At 37.3% G+C, this 27,156-nt stretch overlaps 1 protein-coding gene across 1 annotated transcript in view; it reads left to right on the top strand.

Moving 5' to 3' along the window:
* LOC139136935 (neuralized-like protein 4) overlaps positions 1 to 25,800 on the top strand; it is a 36,751-nt gene extending 10,951 nt beyond the window's left edge. The window contains 24 exon segments of the mRNA XM_070704796.1: positions 3,544 to 3,655; positions 5,028 to 5,116; positions 5,788 to 6,040; positions 6,562 to 6,658; positions 7,189 to 7,337; positions 8,206 to 8,324; positions 8,994 to 9,156; positions 9,973 to 10,251; positions 10,708 to 10,786; positions 11,075 to 11,244; positions 11,775 to 11,909; positions 12,541 to 12,680; positions 13,581 to 13,793; positions 14,588 to 14,686; positions 15,137 to 15,265; positions 15,986 to 16,162; positions 17,353 to 17,511; positions 18,090 to 18,269; positions 18,787 to 18,865; positions 19,281 to 19,391; positions 19,587 to 19,731; positions 20,109 to 20,224; positions 20,971 to 21,121; positions 22,240 to 25,800. Of these exon segments, the coding sequence (XP_070560897.1) occupies positions 3,544 to 3,655; positions 5,028 to 5,116; positions 5,788 to 6,040; positions 6,562 to 6,658; positions 7,189 to 7,337; positions 8,206 to 8,324; positions 8,994 to 9,156; positions 9,973 to 10,251; positions 10,708 to 10,786; positions 11,075 to 11,244; positions 11,775 to 11,909; positions 12,541 to 12,680; positions 13,581 to 13,793; positions 14,588 to 14,686; positions 15,137 to 15,265; positions 15,986 to 16,162; positions 17,353 to 17,511; positions 18,090 to 18,269; positions 18,787 to 18,865; positions 19,281 to 19,391; positions 19,587 to 19,731; positions 20,109 to 20,224; positions 20,971 to 21,121; positions 22,240 to 22,444 (3,549 nt within the window). The 3' untranslated portion in view covers positions 22,445 to 25,800.
* The last annotated feature ends 1,356 nt before the right edge of the window (positions 25,801 to 27,156 follow it).

Genomic DNA, 27,156 nt, shown 5'->3' on the forward strand with positions numbered 1-27,156 from the left:
CCACTTGATTTCTGGGGGGGGGGGGGGTAGGGAGGATTTTGAGGAAAAAAATTGTCACCAGGGGAAATAAAAGAAAAAAATAAGCCTGTAATGGCTTGAGAAAAAAAATTCTCATAACAGACGAAATAAAAAAGGAATTGTCATTATGCAGTTGAAATGAGCAAAATTTTGGAAACTTCATTTTCATGTGTTCTTTGCTAGCATGCTGCCATAGGCAGCACAAATGTTTTTACCACAAGCAATTCTCATGTGTTTTTTTTCCCAGCACTTATGATATAAGCATTGACTACTTTACATCTCAGTGCACTCGATGTTTTCCTTCCCTTTTCTGACCCAAGAAATCATGTTTCAGGATTTCTGTTGCAATATCTCAATGGTACAGGCAATATCTAGATGGACTATTTGACTTCTGTACATTGTGAAAATTTAAAACACAAGACAGGAGTCAATAAACTAGTGTAAAAACCAATATATTATTATCTCAACATAAATATGTTAGAAAGATTACAAGTTGTCAAAGAAAAATTGAGGAACAACAAATATAATGAAGTACAATGTGTGAGCCTTGTTTCTCTGACCACAAAAGATAACATCTCCCCTGAGAACTTAAAAGGAATTGACTGTTATAAAGAAAAGCAGTATAGTACTGATCACTGTTGATTTGCCAAAAAAGTGTTCTATAATTTAAAGTTGTATACATACTAGACTTTCCATTTTGTTTTCATTCGTTGGAATGTAAAATGAATATATAAAACCATCCTGTGATATGTGAAACACTGGCTTAAATTTGAAAAATTGCACTGCTACTCCATTTGATAAAAAAAATTGATGCAGGTGTGACAGTTGAAATTTAAAAATGCTGTCTCTCTGACAAAAAAAGTTCCCATACCCACTTCCTGCATACCCCCCTGAAATCAAATGGGTCTCCCCTTAATATGCGCATGCGCATATAACAAGTTAGCTTTGTTTTGCAAGGACCAGCTCCTGGCAAGGACTTTGAAAAATCAAACCGACGCTGTCTTGTTTCTCGGTCTTGTGCGAATTTTGACGTTTTGAAGCTTTTAGCGTTTATTTGATGATATTTTGTAAATATGAAGTTCACAGTGATTGTATTTTTGTTGCTGTCATGTATTTTTTTGGCACGAAACGCTCCTTCGTTACCGGCGAATCCATTGCTTTAGCGAGGCAATCCCACCGGCGGCCCGTTAGTAATAGCTGGGTGAGAGCGAGGGAATTCGCTCTGTCCTTCTACCTCCATGTCATAACAAACTAGCGTCGTTTTATGTTGATGTACTGTCCTTTCGACACAGCGATAACTTAAGTTTTCTGTTGCTTATTTTGGGTAATTTCGACAGTTGTGCATTGATTTTGACATCATTGTTGAAGACAGTGTGTGCTTTCGACTGTCGACAGTCCTCGTGCCTTCTTTTGACCCGATCCGGAGTCACTTGCGGTAGTAATCCAACGTAGGCGATCGAGCGCCGAAGGCGCAAGGTCGAGTGCCGAAGGCACGAGCTTGTATAAATACGGTACCGAAAGCTACGCGAGACCAAGCAGTACAAGCGACTGGCGAGAGTCTATGTCTGCTTTTGTTGACCGATTTACGCGCACTTCAGAATCACGGCATAATCCGACATGGTAATTTGGCATGATCATCAGATCATAAATGATCCGAGATTGCACTTTAGCAAGGTCACGATAACTAATGTTGTTTGTTTCACTGTCGTTTAATACCTATATTTCCACTAAAAGACCATTAGAATTTCCTCCTGGCTACTTTGAAATCGTGCACTGGCATGCATGTAGTTGTCAACATCACTATGCTTGAATCATGGATGTAAAAAATAGATTTTTTTACATCCATGCTTGAATGTAGTAGACTCTTACTATGAATATATCGACTGTCACTGCATATTGCATATGTGTGCAAGTCACTCCATATCATATCAAAAAATGTAGTATTGCGATGTTTGAGCTGCCACAAGCCAGAATTTACAGTTTATGAGAAAGTTATCTTGCATGTAAAACTCAGTTCTACTGTGAACAAAATGCAAGCTATGTTGCATAACTATGGTGAATAACATAATATTTTGTACCTATCACCGTGTCAGAAAATCAGAAGGAAACAACCACTCAGACAAACTCTGGTCAGGATGATACTGTCCAATTTTAATATTTGTCTCTCGGCACACACTAGATACTCATGACTGTAAAACAACATTTCCATATAATTGTATATTCAGTTTTTATATTTAGTTTGCTTTTCACCATATTCTATGTCCTTCCCTGCACTACATAATTCAAAATTAAATATTGTTTTTGGCCTATACGTACTTGAGGGGTAAGCTTATTTAGTCTCATACATTAAAGATGCACTGTTGACCTTCAGAGTCAAAACTTTTTATCATTGTATTGTAGATAGGTGTACACTCCAAATACTAAGTACAAGTGTGGTGAGTGTAACAAGCAAATGTTTTTTAGTCAATGGCCCAAATTTATTTTCTATTTGATGGACAATAAAACATATGTAATCAATGCCAACAATCCAGTTTAAGTAATTTGGTTTAGATTAGCCATTGTCCATTATATTACAATAGTTTGTGGCTAAATTTTCTCCCCTTCTGTATCATATAAGTTCACCGTTTCCTGTTTTAGATATTGTTGATCCTATTGAGTTCCATCTCTTATTCTTGATTCACTTTCATATTAACTTTCATTTATGTCCAAACAATTTGACTTTTTGCCAAATTTCACATTTATGGCAAATAATAAACAGTAAGGAGGCACAAAGGACGTCGGTGCCCCCGGGCCCCATGTTTTTCTTTGCAAGCAACATATCTTGCATGTATGAATATTTCACCTGCCTGGGCCAAAACTGAACCTGCCTCAGGATTCATATTCATATTCATGAATATAATATATTTTACTTGATTATAGAAATGTCAAAATTTACACTTACATGTACTTTTGACTGAAACATAAATTCTGGTGTCACATTTCAAGTGATGGGACCACAAAAGAGAGCAGTAAGAAATATTGTCTCAAAAAGACAAAGTTTGCCTGAATTTCTGTTGGTAGAATGTTGTGCAAGTGATGTTATATTTAGTAACAAACCCACGCAAACAATCAGCTCTGTTTATCTTGCTGTAATCACTATTTATTTTGAAGTCTCGACTCTCGATAAAAGCATTAAAAGAAAAATTCCACCTGCACTTGCCACAAAAACAATTTTACATTTGTACTACAAATCTAATGCTGGACTTGTTTATTTTTAACCCTTTCACCACCATGGTTTGGCCCAAACCTATTGTTATCAATGGTGATTGCAGACCTGTTTACAGAGAGTCGGGGTGGATTCATGTAGGTTAACCCTCTGACAAGCAAAGTTTGGTATAACCCTATTGTTTCCATGGTATAGGTGGACCATACCACAAGAAATGGGGTGAAAGGGTCACATAAAAAAACAGAGCTACATGTATTATTCTTAAAAGTGTTTTGGTAGAAATTTTTGTGTCAATAAGTTGTCAACGTCTTCTTTTTCAGATTCGTATAGACAAATTAGTCGACAAATGGTCGGGTTCTATAGAGATGGGAATTACAACATACAACCCTGCTCTCATAGACTTTCCTGCCACAATGACCAATCTGAGATCAGGTGAGTTGTTGAAAATAATGTTAATTAGAGTTAATTAGTTAATTATCACCAACACATCTGTCTTATATCAAATAATCATGTGTGGATGTTACACGAAGGTTTAATTTTCCTAAATGGTGCAGTTGATGAATTCTGAATACATCTTGTCTGTTGAGGTGTTTTGTACTTTTGCTTTCAATTCCGTATTTGATTATATGAATTGAAATTGCATGTTGAACCTTCAGGCAAAATGGCATGTCAAGTCTTCCATTGAACAAAATGGCACCGATTCATAAAAGTTTCACAATCTGCACCTAGTTGATAAATGAAGTTTCCTACTTTCGATTTCACTAATTACAGTTTTCAGATCACAAAAAACCCACAAGTTCATTGGTCATTTCATATGTGACTGTACAAAAGTTCCAGGTAGAGCCTGGCCAAAGTTGTAAAATTAATAAAAAACTGTCACACACCCGTATCAGTTACATTGATTCAAATGGTATTTCAAACCACTTGAGGAAGTTGGATACCAGTATATAAGTTCCACATAGAACCAGTTTTTTAATCCCATGTTATCATGAGTACTTGTACATCATTTTAAACTGTACAATGCTGTGACACATAAATGCACAATGTAGACATCTGACACTTGGCAATTTATCTAACTTTGCTGTATACTCAACTAATGTAGTTTTTCAAAATTGTACAGCAGACTTTATACTTTCCATGTTTTGTAATAATTACTACAAGAACAACTGGAGTGTCTTTTGTGTAAATGTTTTCATGTCCCTGACTTTTATGTGAAGTCTGTGTATCTGTTTCTATAATAGGGATGCTCACTGAATGTACAATTCTTTATTACCATGGGGGTAAAGGCCCCTGTTATATGCAAGGAGCAATTATATGCGTTTTGCCATAATGTGTTTGAAAAGCCACAGCAATCACCATCAAACAGCCACTGGTCGCAGTGTAGTAGTTTTCAATTTTGATGTTCAAGAGGGTGTGTTTTCACCATTAGGGGGGTTTTGCAAGGATCAGGGAATGCAGCTACACTGCCAAAGGCTTTAGAAATGCACTAATATTTCTGCCATGCCATGTTGTTACCTTGTGGATACGTCCAGGCATCCTGCCAAATTGTTTTTGGAATCATTAAAACATTACAAAAATTCTAATCATTGCCCTCATCGAGCACACAGTCAGATATTATAAGCATTTGCTCTAACTATTTAGTGTTTTGTTATGGACTGTACCCCAGTAAATTTTACCACTATCTTGCCATGGAATATGAAAACATTCATATCAGGAGACAAGAGAAATAGTGCTAGGGTTCTCAGACTAAATATGTGTGTTCCCATAACCCCAATAGAAAATAACTGAAATATATCCATGGTAGGTACCATAATGATGAGTGGTTGCGGAATACTGACCAACGGCAAAGGAACCAGGAGAGAGTACGGAGAATTCAACCTTGATGAGTTGACGGTAAGATACAGTGAAAATTCTGCATGCTGCAGAACTTTTATGCACGGATTTCAGAAAATCGGAAACACCGATCAGAATGGTTGGGAGAACATGCTAGGGCTTGAATAGTAGCGATGGTCTCATGACTGGGTTGCTCTCTCAGCGTTGTCGGACTGAATTCCAGAACTTATTGCTCAATGATTTATCTATTTACTCTGAACAACAGGAAATTCACCACTATTCAAATGCAAATTTGCTCGCATGAATATGTAGATTTATTTTCATACTTCTAAAAATTGTTTATAGTTTACCATATGTGTGTGAAATTTGAATTAAAATATCAACCTTGATTGTCTGCTATTTCAAGACTCGGCCATACGAGTCTGATACAAAAATAGCTGTTATTGATTTGATGGAAATTATCCAGCGCCCGTGTGGCAATATAGCCTCCAATGAGACTTGTAAATCCATTGTGAAAATAAATGTTATCACCCTTGATGGGTATGAAATGTTTTTTATAGACTTGATGCGTTTTTTAGGGATAGTTAAATAAGAGCTGAATTGCTGTAACATTAGACTGACAGAGAAATTTTTTGATCATTGCATAATGGAAAAATACAGTCGTTATTATGTAATGAATAATTCACAATCCAGACCTCTTTTGATTTCTGTAATGGACAATTTCTCGGTAGGAAGGAGATTATATTGGTTTAATGAGGAAGTCAAGTGGTACCCTCCATTACTACATCAACGGACTAGATCAGGGCGTGGCGTCGTCACGGACACCGCAGACTGTATATGGGGTGGTTGACCTCTATGGTATGACGGTGAAGGTCACCATCGCCGACAGAGATACGGTGTCGCCAATTTACGAGAGGCTGGAACGACGACCCTCGCCATATTTCGGTTTGCATGCTATCCAAGCGACCGACAATGATAGCGAAGGTCAGACAGTTCAACAATGCTCATAATTATTCAACAATACCCATAGTCATTGCCACAAGTCAAGTGATATGTTTTAGAAATACTTAAATTGATTAAATGTTGTTGAGTAAATGTATGATGTGAGTAGATTCCTGTATGTAACAGGCCAAGCCTATATTGATATACTGAATTACAGTATCAGGATCGACTATTGAAACTGCATTTTCATAAAAATGATCTGCCAATTTTTGAACCTATCCTACATGTAACGTACGAATTTCACAGGGGAACATTTTAGCTCCAGTTGTCATATTTAACATGGCAGTAGGAGCTAGTTTGACGGCAGTCAGTCCATTGTATGTGTGTAAAATTGTGTGCATGTTTGTCGCTGTGTCCGTTCACTTGAAAAAAAGACTGTAAGTGCTCATGCATTACTTTTGATCAGCATCTAGTCTGACTTTGTCAATATTCCAAGCATACACGTTTGTGCACTTATTTTGTTTTGCTCTTGTCAACTGGAATGTTTTTGTCATCTCGTTCAGACTGTAATGGCGAACAGGGAGAAAGGATTTTATTTCACCAAAGTTGTGGGGCTCACGCAATGGTCATCAACAACGGACGAACTGCACTCCGACCTCAGTAAGTATAAAGCGATATTGCTCTCCTCGCAAAGAGCCGAACAGGAATCTAAGAGGTCAGGGTTTAGTGTCAAAGAGAAAAGGTCAAAGGGCGCATAATGTACAGCAACACCATCCCTGAGAAAGTTGCCATACTACTGTTTCAGAAATACTGATGGTTGGACTTAACCATAAATTTCTATTCACTTTTTTAGCTCCCATATATGAATATGTATATATGCAAATGGGAGGTATTCTTATGAGGTGGCAAAATGTCGTCTGTATGTATGTATGTATGTATGTATGTATGTATGTATGTATGTCTGTCTGTCTGTCTGTCTGTCTGTCTGTCTGTCTGTATGTTGTATGTATGTATGTATGTATGTCCACCCACGTCAAAACTCCTAAACCGCAGCACCTACTGTCTAACCTTTTGTCTGTTCCATTTGTACCCATAACCCATCCTAATATATAATAGCTCTAGGCTGAATGTGAAATTTGATTTATTTTACACTCATTTTAGTCACACATTTATATTTTGTGTAATTTCAGTGCTTTAGATGACTTCAACAATGGTGTAATCCTGACAAACCGACCTCTCAAAAACAATCAGAAATTTGAAGTGCGCCTGGACGAAATGGTGGACAAGTGGGCTGGGTCAATAGAAATCGGTGTGACGACGCATTCACCGAGAGATTTGGGTGAGTGTGAAACAAAAAGAGGTCACTAGAGGTCAGAGGTGGTATTTTTAATATCTTGTTCATGAATGATCTATGTGATATTTTCTTACTTAACCTGAACATCAGTTGAATTAAATCATCAGCATTGTGTCTTTGAAATACCGAGAAATTTATTTAGGGTGAATCTGAAATATTTCAACATGTCTGGGTTCATTTTAGCAAAGGATTAACCTAATGGGAGTTACAAAAAGCTCAAAAGAATTTAAAAAGATAACATTTTTAAAACTTAAGATATATTTTGTAATTTTGACCAATATTGTGATGTTGTATTACGAGCATACATGTATTGTGTGTTCATGCAAGTTGGATAAAGCGATATGTTTTGGAGCATGTCGTATGTTAAGTAGTACAAGCCTCAAAAATTGAAAGACTTTAAATTTTTGCTGTAAAGCATTCCCTTTTGAAAGTCAAGAATAAAAAGCCGGGGGGATCATTGTGCAAAATTTGGTATTAGATAAACAGATTACCAGCATTAGAAGACGTTTGAAATTCAAAATGGCCGCCACCCCAGTGTTAACTCTATGGCGAAAAATTAACTTTTCAATTTTCACAAGAATAAGGCTGTGAAAAGTTTAAATACTCCACGAGCTTCAAAGTGAACCCCCTCAAGAGGTAGACCAAAACAAGCATTGTAAAAGTCCAAATGTCTGTCCCTGATGCATATTCTACCTTACTTTTACTATAATGCTACCTACACATGTATGCCTAACTATCTCACGTTTCTTCCCATGGATCAAAAAAAAATGTCACTGTATGGCTAGAAAAACACTTTCTCACATTTGACCTGATGTGTGAGTTATATCTTTCTTAATTTTCCGAATTCATGTAGAATTTCCATCCACCATGACGAACGTCCGGAGTGGGACATGGATGATGACTGGCAATGGAATAATGCATAATGGTACCACAGTCATCGATGATTATGGTCAGAATCTAGACAGACTTGGGGTAGGTTGTGATTATGGTCAGAATCTAGACAGACTGTCATTTGTATATAAACCCAAAAGTTTTGAGTGAAAATTATGTGAGAGAGGAATGTAATAGCAACATAGCCCAAACAAGGGACTATGTAATCTCAAGGCAGGAGACAATTTGCCATTCTTACGTGGGGCAAATTGTCACCTACCCTTGGGCATACGGTCTCATGTTTTGGCAACAATATATGTTATATCATGCCAGTATATTGATGGTGCAAATACAGCTATCTAATTGGTCGAGATGTGAAACTAATCATGTGATATTCCCAATATAGCATAGTTGGCACATGCGAGCTCTCATCAAGAGCAAAAATGCTTATTTGACTTTCCACGCCAGAATGTCAATATGATGTTATGATATAATAGCAATAAACCACATCCAGCAACAGTATACCTCTCGGTTTTGACCAGTTCACTTCACATATATACTCGCTATCGCTCGTTCATATATATATGTCATGAACTGGTCAAAACCTCATGGCATACTATCGCTGTGAGTGGTTTATTACTTAAATCTATACATGTACTATTCCAATGTCAGCAAATTCAAAGGGTTTATCTGTCACTGTATCCACTTTATACTCTAAAAAGAAATCAGCACTTTGCATTGATTCAGATTTGACATGGTTGGACTTTGTAGGTCGGTGATCGGGTCGGCGTCATGAGGAAGGACGATGGTACGCTACACTTCTACGTGAATACCATTGATCAGGGCACAGGGGCTTACAATGTACCTGAGACTCTGTACGCTGTCATCGATCTGTACGGCCAGGCTGCACAGGCATCGATTGTGGATGCCAGAAGTAAGATCACTTGTCAGTGAATTCACAGGGAACTGCAAGCACTTTGTCCCATAAATACCATAAAATATAGTACTCTCACACAAATGGAATTGGAATTGAACTACAGAAAATTTGCAGATCCTGTCATCCCACCATTTATGCATACTATTTCAAAACTTAATCTGCCACCAAAGTCAAATATAGACCTACATAATGTTTTGTTTTTTTTATAATCATATTTGTTGCAGTGTCATAATATGTAATCAATACAGTGTTTGCAGCTCCCTGTGGTTAATTTTACTCTGTCAATATCACTTTATGCCACTTGGTGAAGTAGTCGTAGTTTTGGTCTTACACTAAGATCGCTGTGGAAAGTTTATTTTTATCCACTTGCAATGAACAATTATGTCGGAAAAATTGCAATTTTTTGCCTCAAATATTTTCAAAGGACAAAAATATCAGCATAAGATTTGCAGGGCTAAGTTGAATCAGATGTTGCAATTTCTGTGCAATATTCATTTCCATCTTTTGTTTCTATTTGGTTGTCACATCTGTTGTGTCCTCACATGAACAAAGTATTTCCTTGCACAGTTTAACATACCCAAGTAGCTAATTATTTAGGAGTGACCAAATTTGATGATAGGGTTTGGACCAAACCATTGTAGTGAAGGGGTTAAATATTGAAATTATGGTGTTGATCCTTTGAACCCTGAATCTTACGGACCTTTGACATATGGGGGATTTACCCCCAGACCAATTTCAAAGGGTCAGTTGTTGCATGCTGGTATGCTGTATTCTTTGTAATGTAGAGTTTTTCCTTTTCGTTCCTTTTTCCAGATCCACTTCCTCCAATAGATAACAACCCTAATTCCGTTCGAAACATGAACCACCATTCCGCAGGACTCAACCAGGCAGATAGCCCCGAATTACAATTCCATCAGCTCCATGGGGCCAATGCCACCATCACCAACAACGGCGTCACGGCGTGTCGCCCGAATGCCACGGGAGAATTCAACGACGCCATCGTGATTAGTAACCGACCACTGCGCATTGGTGAGGTCTTTGAAGTGCGCATTGAGAAAATGGTGGATAGGTGGTCAGGATCCATTGAAGCAGGTATTTGATTTCTGAAGAGGTTGTTCTGTATGATCGGTGTATTTACCAAAATTTTGGAACAAGCAAATGTTTCTGCCGCTTCCCAAAATGGTTGTGTTGGTATACCAAGGGAAACTGGTATAATAACTTGGAAAGCTCAGGAAACATTGGCTTACAGACCTTAGCTGTTCACTCCCAATACCCTGTTCACAAGTTCACTATCATGATTGAAATGGGTTTCGGACCAAACCATTGTGGTGAAATGGTGAAGGCTGCATTTTTCATCTCAAAACAGAATGTTTTGCTGAAAATTTTGTTCAGGAAATTTTGAAACATTTCTTATGATCATACAAATCAGACTTTTCCATGCTAAGTTAGGGATAAAGAAAACAAATCATAGAAAATTTACAGATGTAAAGTGATTGATCTATTTAGGTCAAATTTTCACAAAATTTCTTTTTTCTTTGCGCTTATAAGGTGTTACATCAATTTTACCATCTGAGTTAGACTTTCCGAATACGATGACAGACATCGATCATAATACATGGATGCTAAGGTAAGTTCTTCATTATATTTCTCGTGTTTTTGTACAATTCAACTCATTGTCTATATAGAACTTGGTTTGGTATATAAACTAGGTCAGTCCAACTACAGCAATAGGCACTCTACGATGTTAATTCAAAAGCCAGAGCTCGAAGTAAACGTCAATAGGTTTGATAGGAAGGCAAGACTCTGGTTTCAAGTGGCAGATAAAATCATTTATTGTTAAACACATGCCTTCAGTTTACGATGAACTTCTGTGTCTCTTTATCAAAGTGATGATTAAATATTTATTGTTTCCCAGTGGTTCTGCCGTGATGCAGGATGGAACCACGGTGAAAAATGGCTATGCACTTGACCTAGACACCATCGGTGTCAATTCAAGAATCGGTATGATGCGATCAGAGGATGGATCTTTACACTACTTTGTTGATGGACTTGACATGGGGGTTGCATGTACCAATATACCAGAAGGTAAGAACAAATCACCTGAACTATCATGATCACATGCACATCACATGATAATCACATGTATACCACATGACAATCCATGTGCACCACATGATAATCACATACATGTATCATCTCAGATTAAGAAGTTTAACCATTATCTCATCTAGGAATTCTTAAGTTGCGCACACAGATAGTCAATGTACATATGATATAACATTATACCAGCGTGTTGATAATTAAAATACAGCAGTCTGATTGGTTGACACATGAAAATAACAAGGCAATATTCATAATATAGCACAGTTGGAACATTTGGAGAAAAATTCTTTCTCTTATGTTTCATGCCAGAATTTCAACATCATAATCTAATGAAATAACAAAAACCACCCCTACAATGGTTATAGCACCTAGTTTCAGCCAGTTAACACCATATACTCTAGCTATTGTTCATGCATATATGTTGTGAACTGGTCAAAATCTGGCGGTATACCCATTGCATGGGCAAGTTTATTGCTTTAATAAATATTGATTTTATTCATTCACTTTGGCAGAGGTTTATGCTGTGATTGACCTGTATGGGCAGTGTGCGCAGGTCTCCATTGTACAGCATACCAGTAGAGACAATCACACTCTGACCAATGGTAACATTACAGCTATTGAAAGACCAATACCAACAGTATTGCCAGGTAAGTATTGCACTGCCACGTAGCAGGATGGTGTGTGTGTACTGCCCTCTGTGGCAGCGTTGCATGAAAACTTCCCATCAGTAGACTTGAAAAGGTACAGATGGTCTACAAGGAAACTTTATTCAAATTTGAAGGTAGCGCAGGGAGACTGAATTGCTGGGATACATGTATTTACAGTAACAGAATGGCAGATACACGTATGTGTATATCCTATTTTCATCACAGAATTAACACATGCTACCCTTATACATAGATTATATAGAATGTCAAATAGCGGTAAATTGTAGGTAAATTCACCCCTCTGTTTTTTGGAGCATTCTATTTGTATGCTAATAACAATACAAAATAATGCATTCTCACAACAAAAGAATATGCAAATTATACATTGTTATGTAAATTGTCACTACTTTGTTTATCTTAGCTGTGGAGAACACTGAATTTGTTTCTGTAACTCTAAAATTTGCTCTGTGATCCTTGATAGCAATTCTGTTCTTCACCATGGAAGAGAATGGTTTAAAGTTTCCTGAAAGCAAAGCATGAGCAAAAGTTTAAAATTTTCGTTTTGAGGGCACCAATTAATTTACTTCTTGATGTGTCAATTTTACTTGTGATGTGTACATGTATATTGCAGGAATCCTCCATAAATTCCATCAATACTGCGGCAAGAACGTGGCAGTCAAGAACAATTCATGTATGACGTGTAGGATACGAAGCTTTAATCACGGCATCACGTTCAGCTCACGGCCACTGAAGACTGGTGAGCTATTTGAAGTAAGTATTAAAGCCCGTTCGCAGCATTGAGAGATTGCATTTACATTCGCAGCATTTAGAAACCCCCGCAGGTAGGAAAGAAAAAAGCAAGAAAATTATACTTAATGAAATGCAGCAATACTAGTCATTTCTCTGAAAGATTCCTGCGTGAAAATATAATTTGGAAAGACCTGTTCTTTATTTCAAAGTTTAGAACTGTCATCTTTTGTTACACTTTGGTCTTCCAAAGTGTTGAAAAGTCATAATGTCCACACAGAGAGTCATTTACCCCTTTCAGACTACTTATTGTTGGCACCTGTATATACAGACGAGTAGTAAGTATCACTGAAATATGAGATGAGGTTAAGGTTTCGGATGTTAAAAGTAAGACGTGGTATCTCAGCATACAATATTAGTCCATGGTTACTCTACCGTATGGTTACTCTACCGTAGAGTAACCATGGTGGTTTACATAGCTCTCAGCAGTGTGGCAGATCAATTCATGGTTACTTTACATTAGAGTAACCATGGTTAATTGTATAGCTCTCAGCACATTTGCAGATCAATTCATGGTTACTTTACCATGGAGTAACCATGGTGAATTGTATAGCTCTCAGCAGAGTTGCAGATCCACAGAATGAAAGCCCAACCATGAAGTGAAAAAAATTAGCAAAATTTTATCTTCCCATACCATGACAAGTGTCAATTATGCCCCAACCAGTTTAAGGCATTTCAACCTGTTTACCACCCCCACCCCCAATTATTTGTAAGCAGAGTCGCAATTACCATTGATGACAATGGGTTTGGGCAAAACCATTGTAGTTATGGGTTAAACCTCAGGTAGTGGGCATGAGAATAGAAATGCTATATCAAATTCTGATGCGAGTCCAATCAAATAATATCACAATCTTTCTCTTCCAGATTAAAATTGAGCAAGTCAGTAAGAGGTGGTCTGGGTCGCTACAAATAGGACTGACGACGTTTGTACCTTCTGAGTCCCTACCACAAAACAGCCTACCGGCCATGGCTGGTGAATTCCCGTGCAAGCTTGTCTGGATAATGCAGGGCTCAGAGATCAAACACGACGGTGTTGTTCTGAGAGAAAATTATGCCACAACTCTCGACAGGCTTGAGGTGGGTGTTCTTGTTGTCATTTCAGGTTTTCAAAGGTAGCCACCTAGGGGCTGCTGATGTGCAGTATGCTCGGAACGCTATATCTGATTGGTCAACTGTCACTATTCACAGCAACTTACGAAGTCTATGTGTATTATTCAATTATAATGTCAGATTCAGCCAACTAATTGGATAACAGCTTTCGAGATGCTGCACATTAGTCCCCTAGGGTCGGACACATCTGTTTAGTTGGAGGTGGTCCCTAAGACCACTGTAAAGTAAACCAGTTCTGTAGACTAGTTTGGTGGTTAACCCTTTGCACCCTGACCCCCTGGTACTCTATGACGTCATCGGACATTTCTGTCCGAGCCGGGTTCAAAGGGTCAAACTTACTTTGTGATATACAAGGATATATATTGATTGTGATAGTCAAGGTGTTGTGATGAAGATAGCGAGATAGGTAATTCCAGCCATTGCATTTACTGTATGTAAGGTATGCAGCCCCTGTACGTGACAAGGTTTCTTAAAAAAAACGGAAGACAGGGAAGTGAAATATCACAGTGTAGTTTAATGTGATTCTTCCTATACTTCCATGAGCCAGAACACTGGGATAGAAATCACTGGTATGAGATGAAAAGGTTAAAGATACAGAGTGCCATTCTTTAAATTTCAATTCATGACTTTTGTCTAATCTCAAGATTTTTAATTCAGTACCTTCCATTACATTGTCACTCAGGTCTCCAGACACATGCAAAATTGCATTTGATTAACTCTATTTTATGTGACATTTGATATTTTTCATTTATTTTTATCAGATTGGCAATCGAGTTGGCGTCAAGAGATGTGCAGACGATACAATGCATATAGTTATCAATGGAGAGGACAAAGGAATAGCTGCTACAGGAATTCCAAAGGTAATTGGTAATGTTTACTGGTAGTTTTGAAGAAAACAATAACACAATACAGTATGTCTACTGAAGATTAAAATAGAAAAATGACAATAATGTGATGTTATGGTGGACATTTATTTTCATCTAAATGGCCAGTAGCTTTATTTTGATGATTTCTTCACTCGTTTTGTTTTGTATGGCAACTGCAGTTTCGTGTTTTACCCTCTAAAGCATGTTGAGGTACACAGTATTCAGCTTGTCAACTCAGCCTGTACATGTGTAAACTGCATTGTTATTGCTGATAAGTGAATTCTAGTCTGGACTTTGTAATTTGAATGTCAACAATAACAGTGCGCTATCATATGGAAACGCTGTGTTTGCAAGGTAGATGTTTCAACATTTGTATTTTGGAACAAAGTTTAGTTCAGTAAGAATCTTTAGTTTCTTAGCTTTCTGATGTGTGCCATATTGCAGGGTGTGTATGCCATTGTGGATCTCTATGGTACGACAGAAAGTGTCAGTATCGTCAGTTCAGCTGTGGATGACCAGGACTCAACCAGGCCACCGTCGATTGCTTCAGACATATCTGACGAATCCAGTGAGGTAAGCTTTCCTCCACTGCCTCTGTAAAATAGAGATACCCACACTAAAATTGTTGCCCATTCATATGTGTAAGTGTCACTGAGCAAAGCAACTGTACATGATGGAAAAAATTCAATGCACATCTGCAGAATGCTGGGCCCATCTTTCTCATGGTACTAATTGTTGCTTGTCTGTGGAACATTTCATAGTGAATAAGTAAAAATATACCCTTTGGATAGTGTATAAGTGTAACATAGCGAAGCATGGACCCAGTTTCCTGCAGTCTTGCCCAGCTAACTGAAATTATGCAATGAGAGAATTCATCAGAAAGTAAGAGTGTACAGTGTGTAGTGTAGTTCAATAGTATGCAGTCAGTCCCTGTCTGTGGATTCATCAATATGTATGCCACAGTGTTGCAGTACTTTTCTATATATCTATCTATCTATCTATCTCTGCATCTATCTATCTGTCTATCTATCTACCTAGTATCTGTCTATCTAACAACTTTATATAACATCTAAAAGAAAATGATACCATCTCCCTTTTGAGTGCTAGTGGCAACACTGATTAAACGTGAAGGATATCAACCTAAAATTATTGTTTTTGCCTTTTAGGTCATTTCCAGGCCTTCAAGGTCATTTCCAGCTAAATTATGATAAAATACAGGGAATATTACAAATAGCTGTCTAATAAATCTCCTCAATTTTTAATTTGTCAATATTCCTATTTTGTCCATTTCAGGAAGTAAATGGTGCAATAGACGCTGACAGGACAGAGCCTGTCTTTATTGAATTTCAAGAGAATCATGGGAAGAATATTCAACTCTGCAATGGTAATCTGACGGCGTGTCGGACGGCAAGTTACAACCAAGGAGTGGTTGTAAGCAGCTAACCATTGCCAAAAATGCAGTTATTTCAGGTCAGTTTCGTAAGGTAGAATGTGCACGAAGACAGATATTCAGACACTCAAACTTTTACAATTCTTTTCTGGTCTACCATTTACGGAGGCTTATTTTAAAGCTCTTGGAGTAAGAAAACTTCACCATTTTAGTTTTCAAAAATCTAAAATTGTATTTATCTCCATAGAGTTAACACAGGAATGGCAGCCATTTTGAATTTCAAATGACGGTAAATGTTAAGTAATTTGTTCCCTAATTCCAAACTTTTCACGGTGACCCCTGAATTTAATTCTTGATTCGGTAAAAGAAGGGTTGAAAGTTTCAGCAAAAGGGTAAGTCTTTCACTGTCGAGGGGCACATGCTGCCCTAAAGCACAGGTGCCTTAAAACTGAAAGCTGCAGCAGGAAACTTGTAATCATGCTCTTTAAATTCAAAAGTGAGAATAAAATGAGGGGTCTCCATACAAATTTTGGTACTAGAGAATCAAATTATGCAAAATTAACCAACATTTGAAATTCAAAGTGACCTTATCCCTGTTTTCAATCCTATAGTGAAAACTTCGTATTTGATTTTCACAAAACAAGATGATAAAGCTTTACTTTGTCCACAAGTATCAAAATGAGTCCACACAACAAGTAGACCAGAAAAGTATAAGTTTTAATTAAAAATTTGAGAGTCTGAATATCTGCTCCAAGGCATATTCTATCATGACATGTAAAGAGTTGAGAATTCCATCAAATGAGCACTGTGCAAATAATCTGGTAATCTTTCTTTCTTGAAATGTTGAATGCCAGAGCCCTGAACTTGACACTGTTTGTTTTGCTATCAATCAACTTGTGTGAACATGACACTGCATTAAGCAGCTGCCATTCTAGATAGTAACGATGCATGTTGAATTTGTCCTTTTGAATTCCACTTATGGTTTTTAGGGCTTTAATAATGCATATCAACTTAAATAATGGGTAATTCGTTTTTGTAGTACAAAATTTTGCATGGTGACCCCTGAATTTCATTTTTGATTTGAAAGAGAATGATGCAAAGTTTCCTTTCAGTAACATTTTGCAAAAGTTTAAGTCTTTCAATTTTTAGGTGCATACTACCTTAATACAGCCATTTTCCTTGCTGTTCGTAAAATTGATTCAGCCTCAAGTTGGAATGTTTTAAAAAAATTGATCCCTTTCAGCACATTAATGCTCCGATACTCTTCCAGGTTTCAATAGATCAACTAAATTCAAGATGGACGTCGTCGCTTCAAATAGGAATTCTTGGTTTCTCCCCGGAAAAGTTGAATTTTCCACCTACGGCCAGCTCCATAAAGAAGTCTTCATGGATTGTTCAGAGTAACTCTGTCTTCCACAATGGGGTCAAGGTCAGTACTAAGGTCAAGGTCGATACCTGTTAATGACTTTGGTGAATAAATATTGGCAGGCTGTGCTATAAGGGTATTGTCTTAATAAGAGTTTTTTCCCCATAAAGGTAACACATTGGTATGTGAAATCTGACCATAGTATCAGTAAAATTACTTTAGACATATAATATGCAAAATTAAGTTCAAATGGTTTTCCTGGCTTTTATTCATCAATAAATTCAACAATAGTTTGTAAATGATAGTTGAAAAGGAACTTAAGCCTGGTCTGTCAAATCCATACACAGACGTGTTTATGAAAGCAAAAACAATGTTACAGGGTTAGCAAAAGAATTTCAGATGTCGTGATGTGGAGAATTGGCATCACAGAAAATCAATATTCATGCAACATAATGTCTGAAAGCTGTGTTGGGTTTTATAGTACAGTTGATTTTCATGGGTGATGTGCATTTGCTGGTTTATTAAAATTGCAAATTCAGTTGTTAGAGCAGAAAACACCAGTTGTCCTAGTGTCAGAAACTGCTTACTGTATTCACCTAGTAGGAGCAAAAGTTGACATACCTGACCTTTTTACAATCCAGGTGAAAGAAGATATCGGTCCAAACTTAGATAGTCTGCAGATAGGACACAAAGTTGGAGTCATGTTGGACAACGATAACTGTTTACACTTCTACGTTGACGGGATTGACCAAGGTATCGCGGCAAAGAATGTACCCCCTGTGTCGTACGCAGTGGTGGATCTCTATGGACAGTGCGAGCAGGTAGGTCCATTCAGTCAAAGTTCTCTGGCGCTCAAATTTGCATATATCCATAAATGGTAATAATGGCCAGGCATGCCTAGTTTGTGTACTCATGGACTATCAGCCGCACCATACAGTATTGATGACACATCCTGTATAAAAAAAAGTATTGGAATTAAGAGAGAAGTAAGCGTTATCAGCAAGTTTAACCTGTCCACCCCAATTCCCTGTAAACAGGTCCACAATCATCATTGCTAACAATGAGTTTGGGCTAAACCATAGTGTTGAAATGGGTTAAAGATGAGAAATTTTCTTGCAGGAAGGAAAGATCAGTGACAGCAGAGTCTCAAAAATTAAAGCTTCACACCTCACAAGATAAACTGAAAGTGACAATCTTTTCATGGAAAAATATTTCTAATTCTTCCAAAGTATGATACATATGCCTGATTGTTTTGTTTTTACATTGAATGTCTGCAAATCAGGCTAAACAGTGTACGTGTTTATTACATCAATTCTCAAATACTGATTCTTGTTCCAGGTTACCATAGTGACAGACGATACTTCACTGGCAGCCAGTCTCCCAGTGGAGGAGAGAGAGAAACACGACATGGAGGATGGTAAGACAAGGGACCGTAATCTTTAAGTTGAAATCAGTGGCGATTATTGAAAGTAAAATATTATCTTTTGAAGATTTGTCTGATAAAAAGGAGTTAAATTATCATTTTATCCCTCAAGAATATGCAAGCATATTAATAATGAAGTACACATGCAGTGCCCTTAATCTCTGATAAACAGAGCTTGAGGCGCAGAGTATCCAAGTATCTGTTACAAAATTGATGATTTCGTGCAACGTATCTCAAATAAGCTACTCACCTCTTTTTAGTATTTCTATACCCTCCATGATGTGACTTGTTCACCCCCAATTCCCTATAAAATGGTCTGCACTCACCATAGGTGACAATGGATTTGGGCCAAACCATCACTGTGAAAGGGTTAACCAATACCCACCATCTTCTGTTGTTGTATTTCCAGGAATGAAGGAGAGCATATGTACGACACCACCAGTCAGCGATAGTAATCTTATAAGGAACTGTGAATTTCAAAATAGATGTCTTAGGTTTAAAGCTACGATAGGATTGCCAGGTAAGTGGTGACTTGTCTTTGTATTCAAGATATAAAAGTTCATGAGAAAAGTCAGTTTATCAAAAGCAACAGCCATTACAGCAGTTGCAATTACACCTAGCATCAGTGTGCTTAAAACTGCAGCCACATCACAGGTCATTTTAGTGTAATGCTATTAGTTTTTTGAAGTTCAATAATTTTGAATTTTTTTTTCAGAGGGCTATTTTGATGCTGATCCCAAGGCAAATACGTGTTACTGTGAAACTTGTCATAAAATCCGCGGAGACGAAGCTTATTACAAACGAGGGCAGCCTCCAAAGGATTATGCATTACCATTTGGATGGTGTAGGATAGCACTCAGGTAAGTGCTTTGTGAAAGAAAAATATTATGCAAAACGAGGTTTACAAATTATTATTGGTTAGAAATCTGTCAAATTCCTTGATAAGGCACCAAAGGCAAATGGTTTATTTCCCAGACACCTAGGGGTATTGAATCCCTAGGTAAGGCACGATGGGCTAATGGTATATATTCCAGGAACTTAGGGGGTATCCAATAGTGTGAAGTGACCTAGGGGAAACCAGGAATTCTAAACATGTTCATTATTAATCAAGACTTTGATTTCAAATACAGTATTTGCTGTTATACTGTTACTCAGAATTTCAGCATAAGTTGTTTTTTCTTTTGTCCAGAATTTTTGATCACAAAATGAAATGTTTTTTTTTTTCACCCACCAACAGGGCGGCACCTAGGTCTCATTTATTGAATGTTTCCAAACATTGGCACATTTCATATAGTGGTACAAAAGTAGGAAATATTAGGAAAATATTAGATAAAAGTGAATTACTCATACCAGGTAAGTTGCTTTTTTTATAGACATGTTCAACAGAAATGTAGCCTTGGGTTGGATCTTTTTACATGTACATGTCATTTCCATAGTTTCAATCAAAATATTGGTTGTAACAAAGTATGATTTATCTCATTCCTTTAAGAATAATTTCAGAAGGTCTTGTCAAAACTTTGGGACAAATATTGCATATTAGTGATGAAGCTTTGACTCCATTAGTAATGACAGTAGACTTTAAGATTCAACCGTATACATCGGTGTCTACCAACTCCAACCCAAACAACGACTGAAGGCACAGTTTGAAAATCCACTCTCCAACAAAATTTCGTTGGGATCAATCATATTGTACAGTTGAGTTTATTGACAGCATATATGATAAAATGACTCCATTTGGTGTGATGACACTATTTGTTATCATGTAAGTCAGGCTTGATACCCATTGGAATGAGGCTAAAACTTCATTTTACGTGTTTGAGAAGCCTGTTGTGTCAGTTGATGGCAGTACTTCATCTCTTTGAGTTCAGCGCGGTAACCTACACACTGCACCTTCAGTTGTTGTTCGGGTTTGAGTTGGTGGAGACCCATACTCGACTGAATTTTCTTCAGAATGACCCCAGTTTCAACAGGACACTTTCCTCACATTTCTGTCATGTCTCAGCCAGTTATCTATATTTTAGCAGTAGGAGTGATGAGCCAATCACATGCCTTCAGCATGCAAACAATTAATTATTCTGTATGCATAATTTCTGTTTCAGATTCTAGTTACATGTTGTCCGATGGAAATTCATCAAACTCTAGGGGAGATTATGCTGATAACAGGCAGCATAAAAACTTTGATAAAAGTCAGATTTATATGTCCCCAACTCTACGCTATGCAGGCCATGAAATGTTTGCTGAACCTTACAAGTAAGTACCAGGATGTATGACCCCGGGGGTCACTGTTTTCTCAATGGGGTGAGCAAATCGTTTTCAGATTCACAAACCCATGGATTAGTCGCAAAAAAGTTCACAAGTCCAGCCTCTAATTTGGCCAGCCCTAGTTGTCAATATGTTAGTACTGGCCCGGATAATTTACTAGTCTGTTAGACTAATAGAAGCAGAAACTGACTTCTGGCCAAATCATAAAAACTAAAGTGACCATGAGCTTGGGCAAAATAATTTACTCCCCCATGAGATATCTGACAATCAAATAATAACTATGTCACAGCTCCTGTCAGCTATCCACTGTTACAATATCCTAAGATGGGCTGAATGAAAATTATTCATGTTACTTCAACAGTGGTGTAAATATTATTGAGTAAGTCTACATAAATAAGTATTTTACCTTCTTAGAGGGACAAAGTTGCTGGTTTTTGAGCTTTTTTTCATGAATTTTTTTATGTGAAAAGTAATTTTGTGTTGTTTGACTTCATGACATATGCTAAAAATACAGGTCAACTATGCACAACCTCAACCAGACAAAATTAAACATTCAGTGAAATATTTTACAGACTGTACAAAAAAAATCCATTTCAAAAATGCAAGTGCAACTCTCACCATACATGGCTGAATGCATTGTTACAGACAGTTTGGACCTCATACAAGCTTTTGTGAAGAAATCTTAATTTGATGTGCCTTTCATATAGACAAGGATAGCAGCTTTTCCTTACATTGTGGCAATGTTTATTTGGCTTAGGAAAGCAAGTCGTTGTAGGAAAAATCCATACTGACTTGAGGTCAAAAATAAAATCATCTGCTTACATTTAGCAAAGGGTTCATTTTTTACACTTTTGCTTAGATGTGGTGTCGTCATTTTGTACAGTGAATGACTTTATGCAAGTATTCCGTGTTTTCTTGATATCACAAAAAGTTTAAAAATGAGTGACTTTGTCCCTTTAATGTTGGCTATTACAAGGAGAATATACAAAATATTTGTATAGTGCAAGAGAGACCTTTTTCTACTGCTAAGTGCTTCACAGCTAATGTTCAAGTGAAACCTAGCATGGAATCTCATATTAACATCAATTTTCATCGTTCTTTTTCAGGTATAAAGACCCCAAGACTCAAACTTGGCACATCGCCAGGGTGGCATTTCAAGTTTGCATCAAGCCAGGGAGCTACAAAAGTGGACCCCCTAGCCTAGGAATAAATGAACCCATAGACCCTCTGTTCAGTAACAATGAAATTGAATGGTATGCCAAAGAAAAAGGAGCGACGGTTTTGCAAGCTCTACTCATTAAGATCGAGTGATCTTTATCTCAAACCTATCTCCATTTTCAACTACATAGATCCATTGTCAAACCGGAAGAGAAAGCGGTGTCCCGTCAAAGCATCTGCTTGAAGTGGACAACGAATGATGAACTTTGACCTCATGAATATTTAAACAGCACCATAGGAGCTTCATTGATTCGATGGACTTTCTTCCATTTCAGATTCTGTGTTTGTACTACAGTTTTCCGAAATGATCCTCTAGATGTATGTCGCTCATAAAAACTATCTATTTGTACTCGTTATCTCAATGGTGGCACCGCTACGAGTTTCAATGACGTAAACGTGTTACAAACACCGCTGCACCGTCGTATCGAATGCGTAATTGTAAAATCGTGTATTTGCAGATTTGTTTGCTTTGGGAGGAGGAACTGGGCAGTGTATACCACACTTACAGTGCACAGAACAGTATCATGAAACCGTACTAGTCTATAACTGGAGGAAGTGAACTAATGCAAAAATATCCAGTTTGTGAATTCAAGAGTTATTATGCCAATGTATTTTTACTTATCATGGTACAAGTGAAGGTCATTTTTATTTGCACTGTGTCCATCATGTGCACCCTTCTCTCTCTCTCTCTCTCTCTCTCTCTCTCTCTCTCTCTCTCTCTCTCTCTCTGAAAGTACATTTTGAACATCAATACAAGCTGGAAAACAATAATCAAGACTTCTCTCACCTCTTCAGGCATTAAGTGTTACGGTGCTTTTTCAATTTTGAAAGCAAGAATGACATCACAGACTATTACATACATGTCCATATATCATAATAAGTTGTTGTTATGAAAAGTTGTCATTTATGATATCATCAGAAAGAAAGTGAAACTGTCAAACTGAAACCATATGAAACTAGGTGGTACTCTCATTCTGACTTCAGCACAGGCTGGCACCAATGATGTACAAAGACTCCCCAAGTTGATGGCATACCTACATTCATGGTAGTCAGTCTCTGTACCTGTGAATAATTGAATGCTGGGGAGCATTGATGCCAAACAAGCCTATCACTTTGTGCCACACTGGAAAAGGATCCCCTAGGCTGTGAGAAACTATTCTAAAAAGTAGTAATGTATTCAGCGTCATAGAGTGTACAGTACTTCTTCCTGGACACTAATTTTAATCGTTGTGCGATATTCTGATGTGTAGTGAACTTGGTGTAAGAAAGTTTTGATAGCAATTAGTTACAAAGAAAGGAAGCGTTCTCTTCAGAATGCAATTCAGGGCTGCAATTTGCTGTACAGAAATATTTGCTGAATTAAGAGCAGTTTCAGATATTGGTGTAAAGATAAATTATTTATCACGATTATTTTGGTTCAAATGTCAAGAACTTGCATTGTAATGGCTAGAATATGTTCTGGAATTCAAGGATGAGTTTTTGTCTCGTTTCACAAGATGAGTATGAGTCAGTGTCTTGCCAAAGTTCGTTGTATATTACCAGTTTAAGTGTCGCTGTGTCAGTATCGTAAGAATATGTTGTCAGTCACATGGTAATAAGGTAGTTTGTTACACTGAAACTGTCACCCAGGACCTTGAGATCTGCTGTGGAATATCCAATGCCAAAACCGTTCCCATGAACATCAACGGTGCCTATCAACCTCAAGTGCAGAAAAGTGGAGTCTTCACCGCAACATGCCTAGTTTACAATCCGTCAGTCAGGATCGAAATAATGCCATCTGCTGTCAAAGCGGTCACTGGGAGGGCAGAGCGCCCTCTACAGTCGTGATCCACATCACACAACTGAATTGATGCATTTGCAGTAACATTAGTTAGATGTTCCATTGACATGAAATGTGATCCAGCCACCAAGATTTATTGATTAGGTCTGTTACTTTGTCTTCATGAAAGTCAGTAATTTTTGCAATTGCAAAAACTTGTTTAATGATACTCATAAAAATGTTTATTTTTTGAAAATAGTAAACCATTTGTCTTCAGGAATTATTCCTCCAAAATCTTACCACAAAATGGACCTGTTGTAGCAGGTATTGTCAGATATCCATTGAAGTATCATACGACTAAACAATGTTTTTAGGCCAGTTTTGCCGACTTGCATTACAAAGATAGGCTTACCAAAGTACACATTACCAAGAATCTGGTTAATGGAATGAAATATGTTTAAGTTACAAGATGTCGCCTAAATTGAAAATGGGTGGATATCTAACTTCTTTTCAAGTTAAAGATGCAAATGATGTTGAAGGATAACCTAGGGATTCAAAAAAGATTCTGTAGCTGAATTTAATCAAGGCTGAATGTTGTGACCAACCTCTTGAGAGTACCTTTATGCGCTGACAAAAGTTTATTAGAATTTATTTCTTCGTGGGCTGAGATATAGAGAACACAGCTTTTGATCTTGTTCAAATGTCATGGTTTCTCATGCTTTGTGTTTCAGGGGTAAATCTGTTCAAGGCAGTTTGTTGAAAGGTCACAGGTTATAGGTCGTGTTTTCTAATACATGCAAAGGTATGCAGGAAGTGAAATTTGTATCACCTCAAACATGTACTCGGAACCACCTCTCTGCCTCTTTTCTCAAGTCTTTTTGAATCAATGGAGTCACTGTACAGTAATGCAACACAGGACTATTCCAAATTTGAAAGAGGGGTGAAGTTGGAAGTGGGTGAACTGCAAATGATGAATGTTTTGTCTTGTGCTGTCTTTTTGAATTAATGTAAGAATTTACAGTGTCTAATCATTTACATTATAGTGAAAACAACGTTGTGTTGTTGTTTTGGGTATAATTATGTATTCCTGTTCGTGTGTTTAATTTTTCCCACAGAAATTATCATCATTACTTTCACTCGTAGAACATTGAGAATGAGTTACAAAAAATGATTCAGCTGGTGTTAATTTCTTTGTTATATGATGTCATCGTGTTCCAAATAAAATGTATGTTTCCTCTGACAGTTCACGCTTCAATAGCTTTTTCTGAGACGGAAAATTAAGTGTTAATGGCTCTGTTTGTCAAGGTTTTTTTTTCAATGACAAACTACAAAATGGTGCATGTACAACTATAAATGTAACAGTTGTATTAAATTATTCAGTCAAATCATTAATTATACATACATGATTACCATGTCACCCCTTCTTTTTGTCAAATGGTCTGATCCAACCGTCTAGTATCAATGGGTTCATTCCATATTTAAGAGAAATAGGGGATTTATCTCTAGTTATGTACATATTGTTGATATTAATTTCAAACAGTTTTTTTCTTTCATTTTGCTGACACTAATGAAGTTTCTGCACCTTAACATGTTTTGCTGCCTTTGTTCATGAATAGGTTGATGTAAGATTGTATAAGTTTGCAGATGTTATTTTCGTGTACAGTAAAACATTTTTTTTGTATCAGTTTAATTCACCATATGAATCTACCATGATTTGTCATAGTGAGTCAGACTTAGAGTGGAAGATCCGTCTCTTGAGGGCGCTCTATATGCTCCCCCTAAGAGAGGAGGGGAGCGTCCTCGAGCGACAGATCTTTCAGTCTATATCAGACTTTGCTTGTAAGGTGTGAATTCTGGCTGTGGTTGTTCGCAGTATGATCCTGTATGAATGGCAAAAGATTATTCTTATGGTGTATCTAGCAAACGTCTAATGAGGTCATGAAATGAAATGAGTTATTTTCTTGTCAGTGTGCATGTCACTTCAATAAAAACATGTTTCTATGTCTTCCTCCTCACCCCCAACCTCACCCCCATGCTGCAAGTATAAAACGATTACGAAAAGGTAGGATAGGCCTGTAGATCATGCAAGGGGTGGTCAAATTTGGAATTATTCATGGTTTTCCCTCCATATCCTTGAAAAAATTGCAAGCATCGCCCTTTAATTTACTTTTCTCAGCAGAAATATCTCCTTTGCCGTGTGGCTGAGACGATTTTCCAATTTCAAGCACAGAAAAAGAATCATGCTGGGAACTGAACTATTTGAACATCTGTAGCATTGCTTGTAGAGCTCAGGTACACTGGGCCCTCGACAGTATTCCATCATTGCAAGTGGTACCTACATTGTGGTCAACAAAATGTACCATGAGCATGAAGTTATCACTGAGAGAAAGACATGAATGTAGACAACAGAACTTTTACTTGAGTGTGAAATCATTTTTCAAAAATTGCATTGGAAGAATTTTTTTTCCCCTCTAATGTTTGTTATATACGTCCGTCAACGTTTTCACGAATCAAATGCACTTGGAAATGAGAACAAAATGTTAGTCAGGGAGATGAGCTCACTCTGTCAAAGTGGTAGGTTATCTTTCTTACTCAAATTGAAGAGAAAAAATCATTATATTGATGAGAAGCAAAGTATAACTGATAAATTACTATCATTTCTTGCTCACAGAGTTCAAGCTGACAATTGCATGCAGTATGTTCTTTGGTTTTATGATTAAATGAAAATTTGTAAGCACTATTTTACTAGGCTCAAACTTCAAGTAAAGTTTGGCAAGTTTTCCATATTGAATTGAGCAAACCTTTGGGGCTGGGCTATTAAAGGGCTTCCATTTCCACAGTTGGGTGAGGGCAGGCGAAACCTGAATTTAACTATAAGTTTATATCTGTGATTTAAATATTAATGTGATGACAGGATATTATACTAAAATTGCCGTATAATCCAGGACTTTTTTCAAAAGCATACTGCACAGATCAATGTTTTAGGAAAATGAAAAGGACATATGGAAGATACTATAGAAGTGAGTATAAAACTGAACAAATTTTT

The sequence above is a fragment of the Ptychodera flava genome, chromosome 7, assembly GCF_041260155.1.
Source record: "Ptychodera flava strain L36383 chromosome 7, AS_Pfla_20210202, whole genome shotgun sequence".
Taxonomy (NCBI): domain Eukaryota; kingdom Metazoa; phylum Hemichordata; class Enteropneusta; family Ptychoderidae; genus Ptychodera; species Ptychodera flava.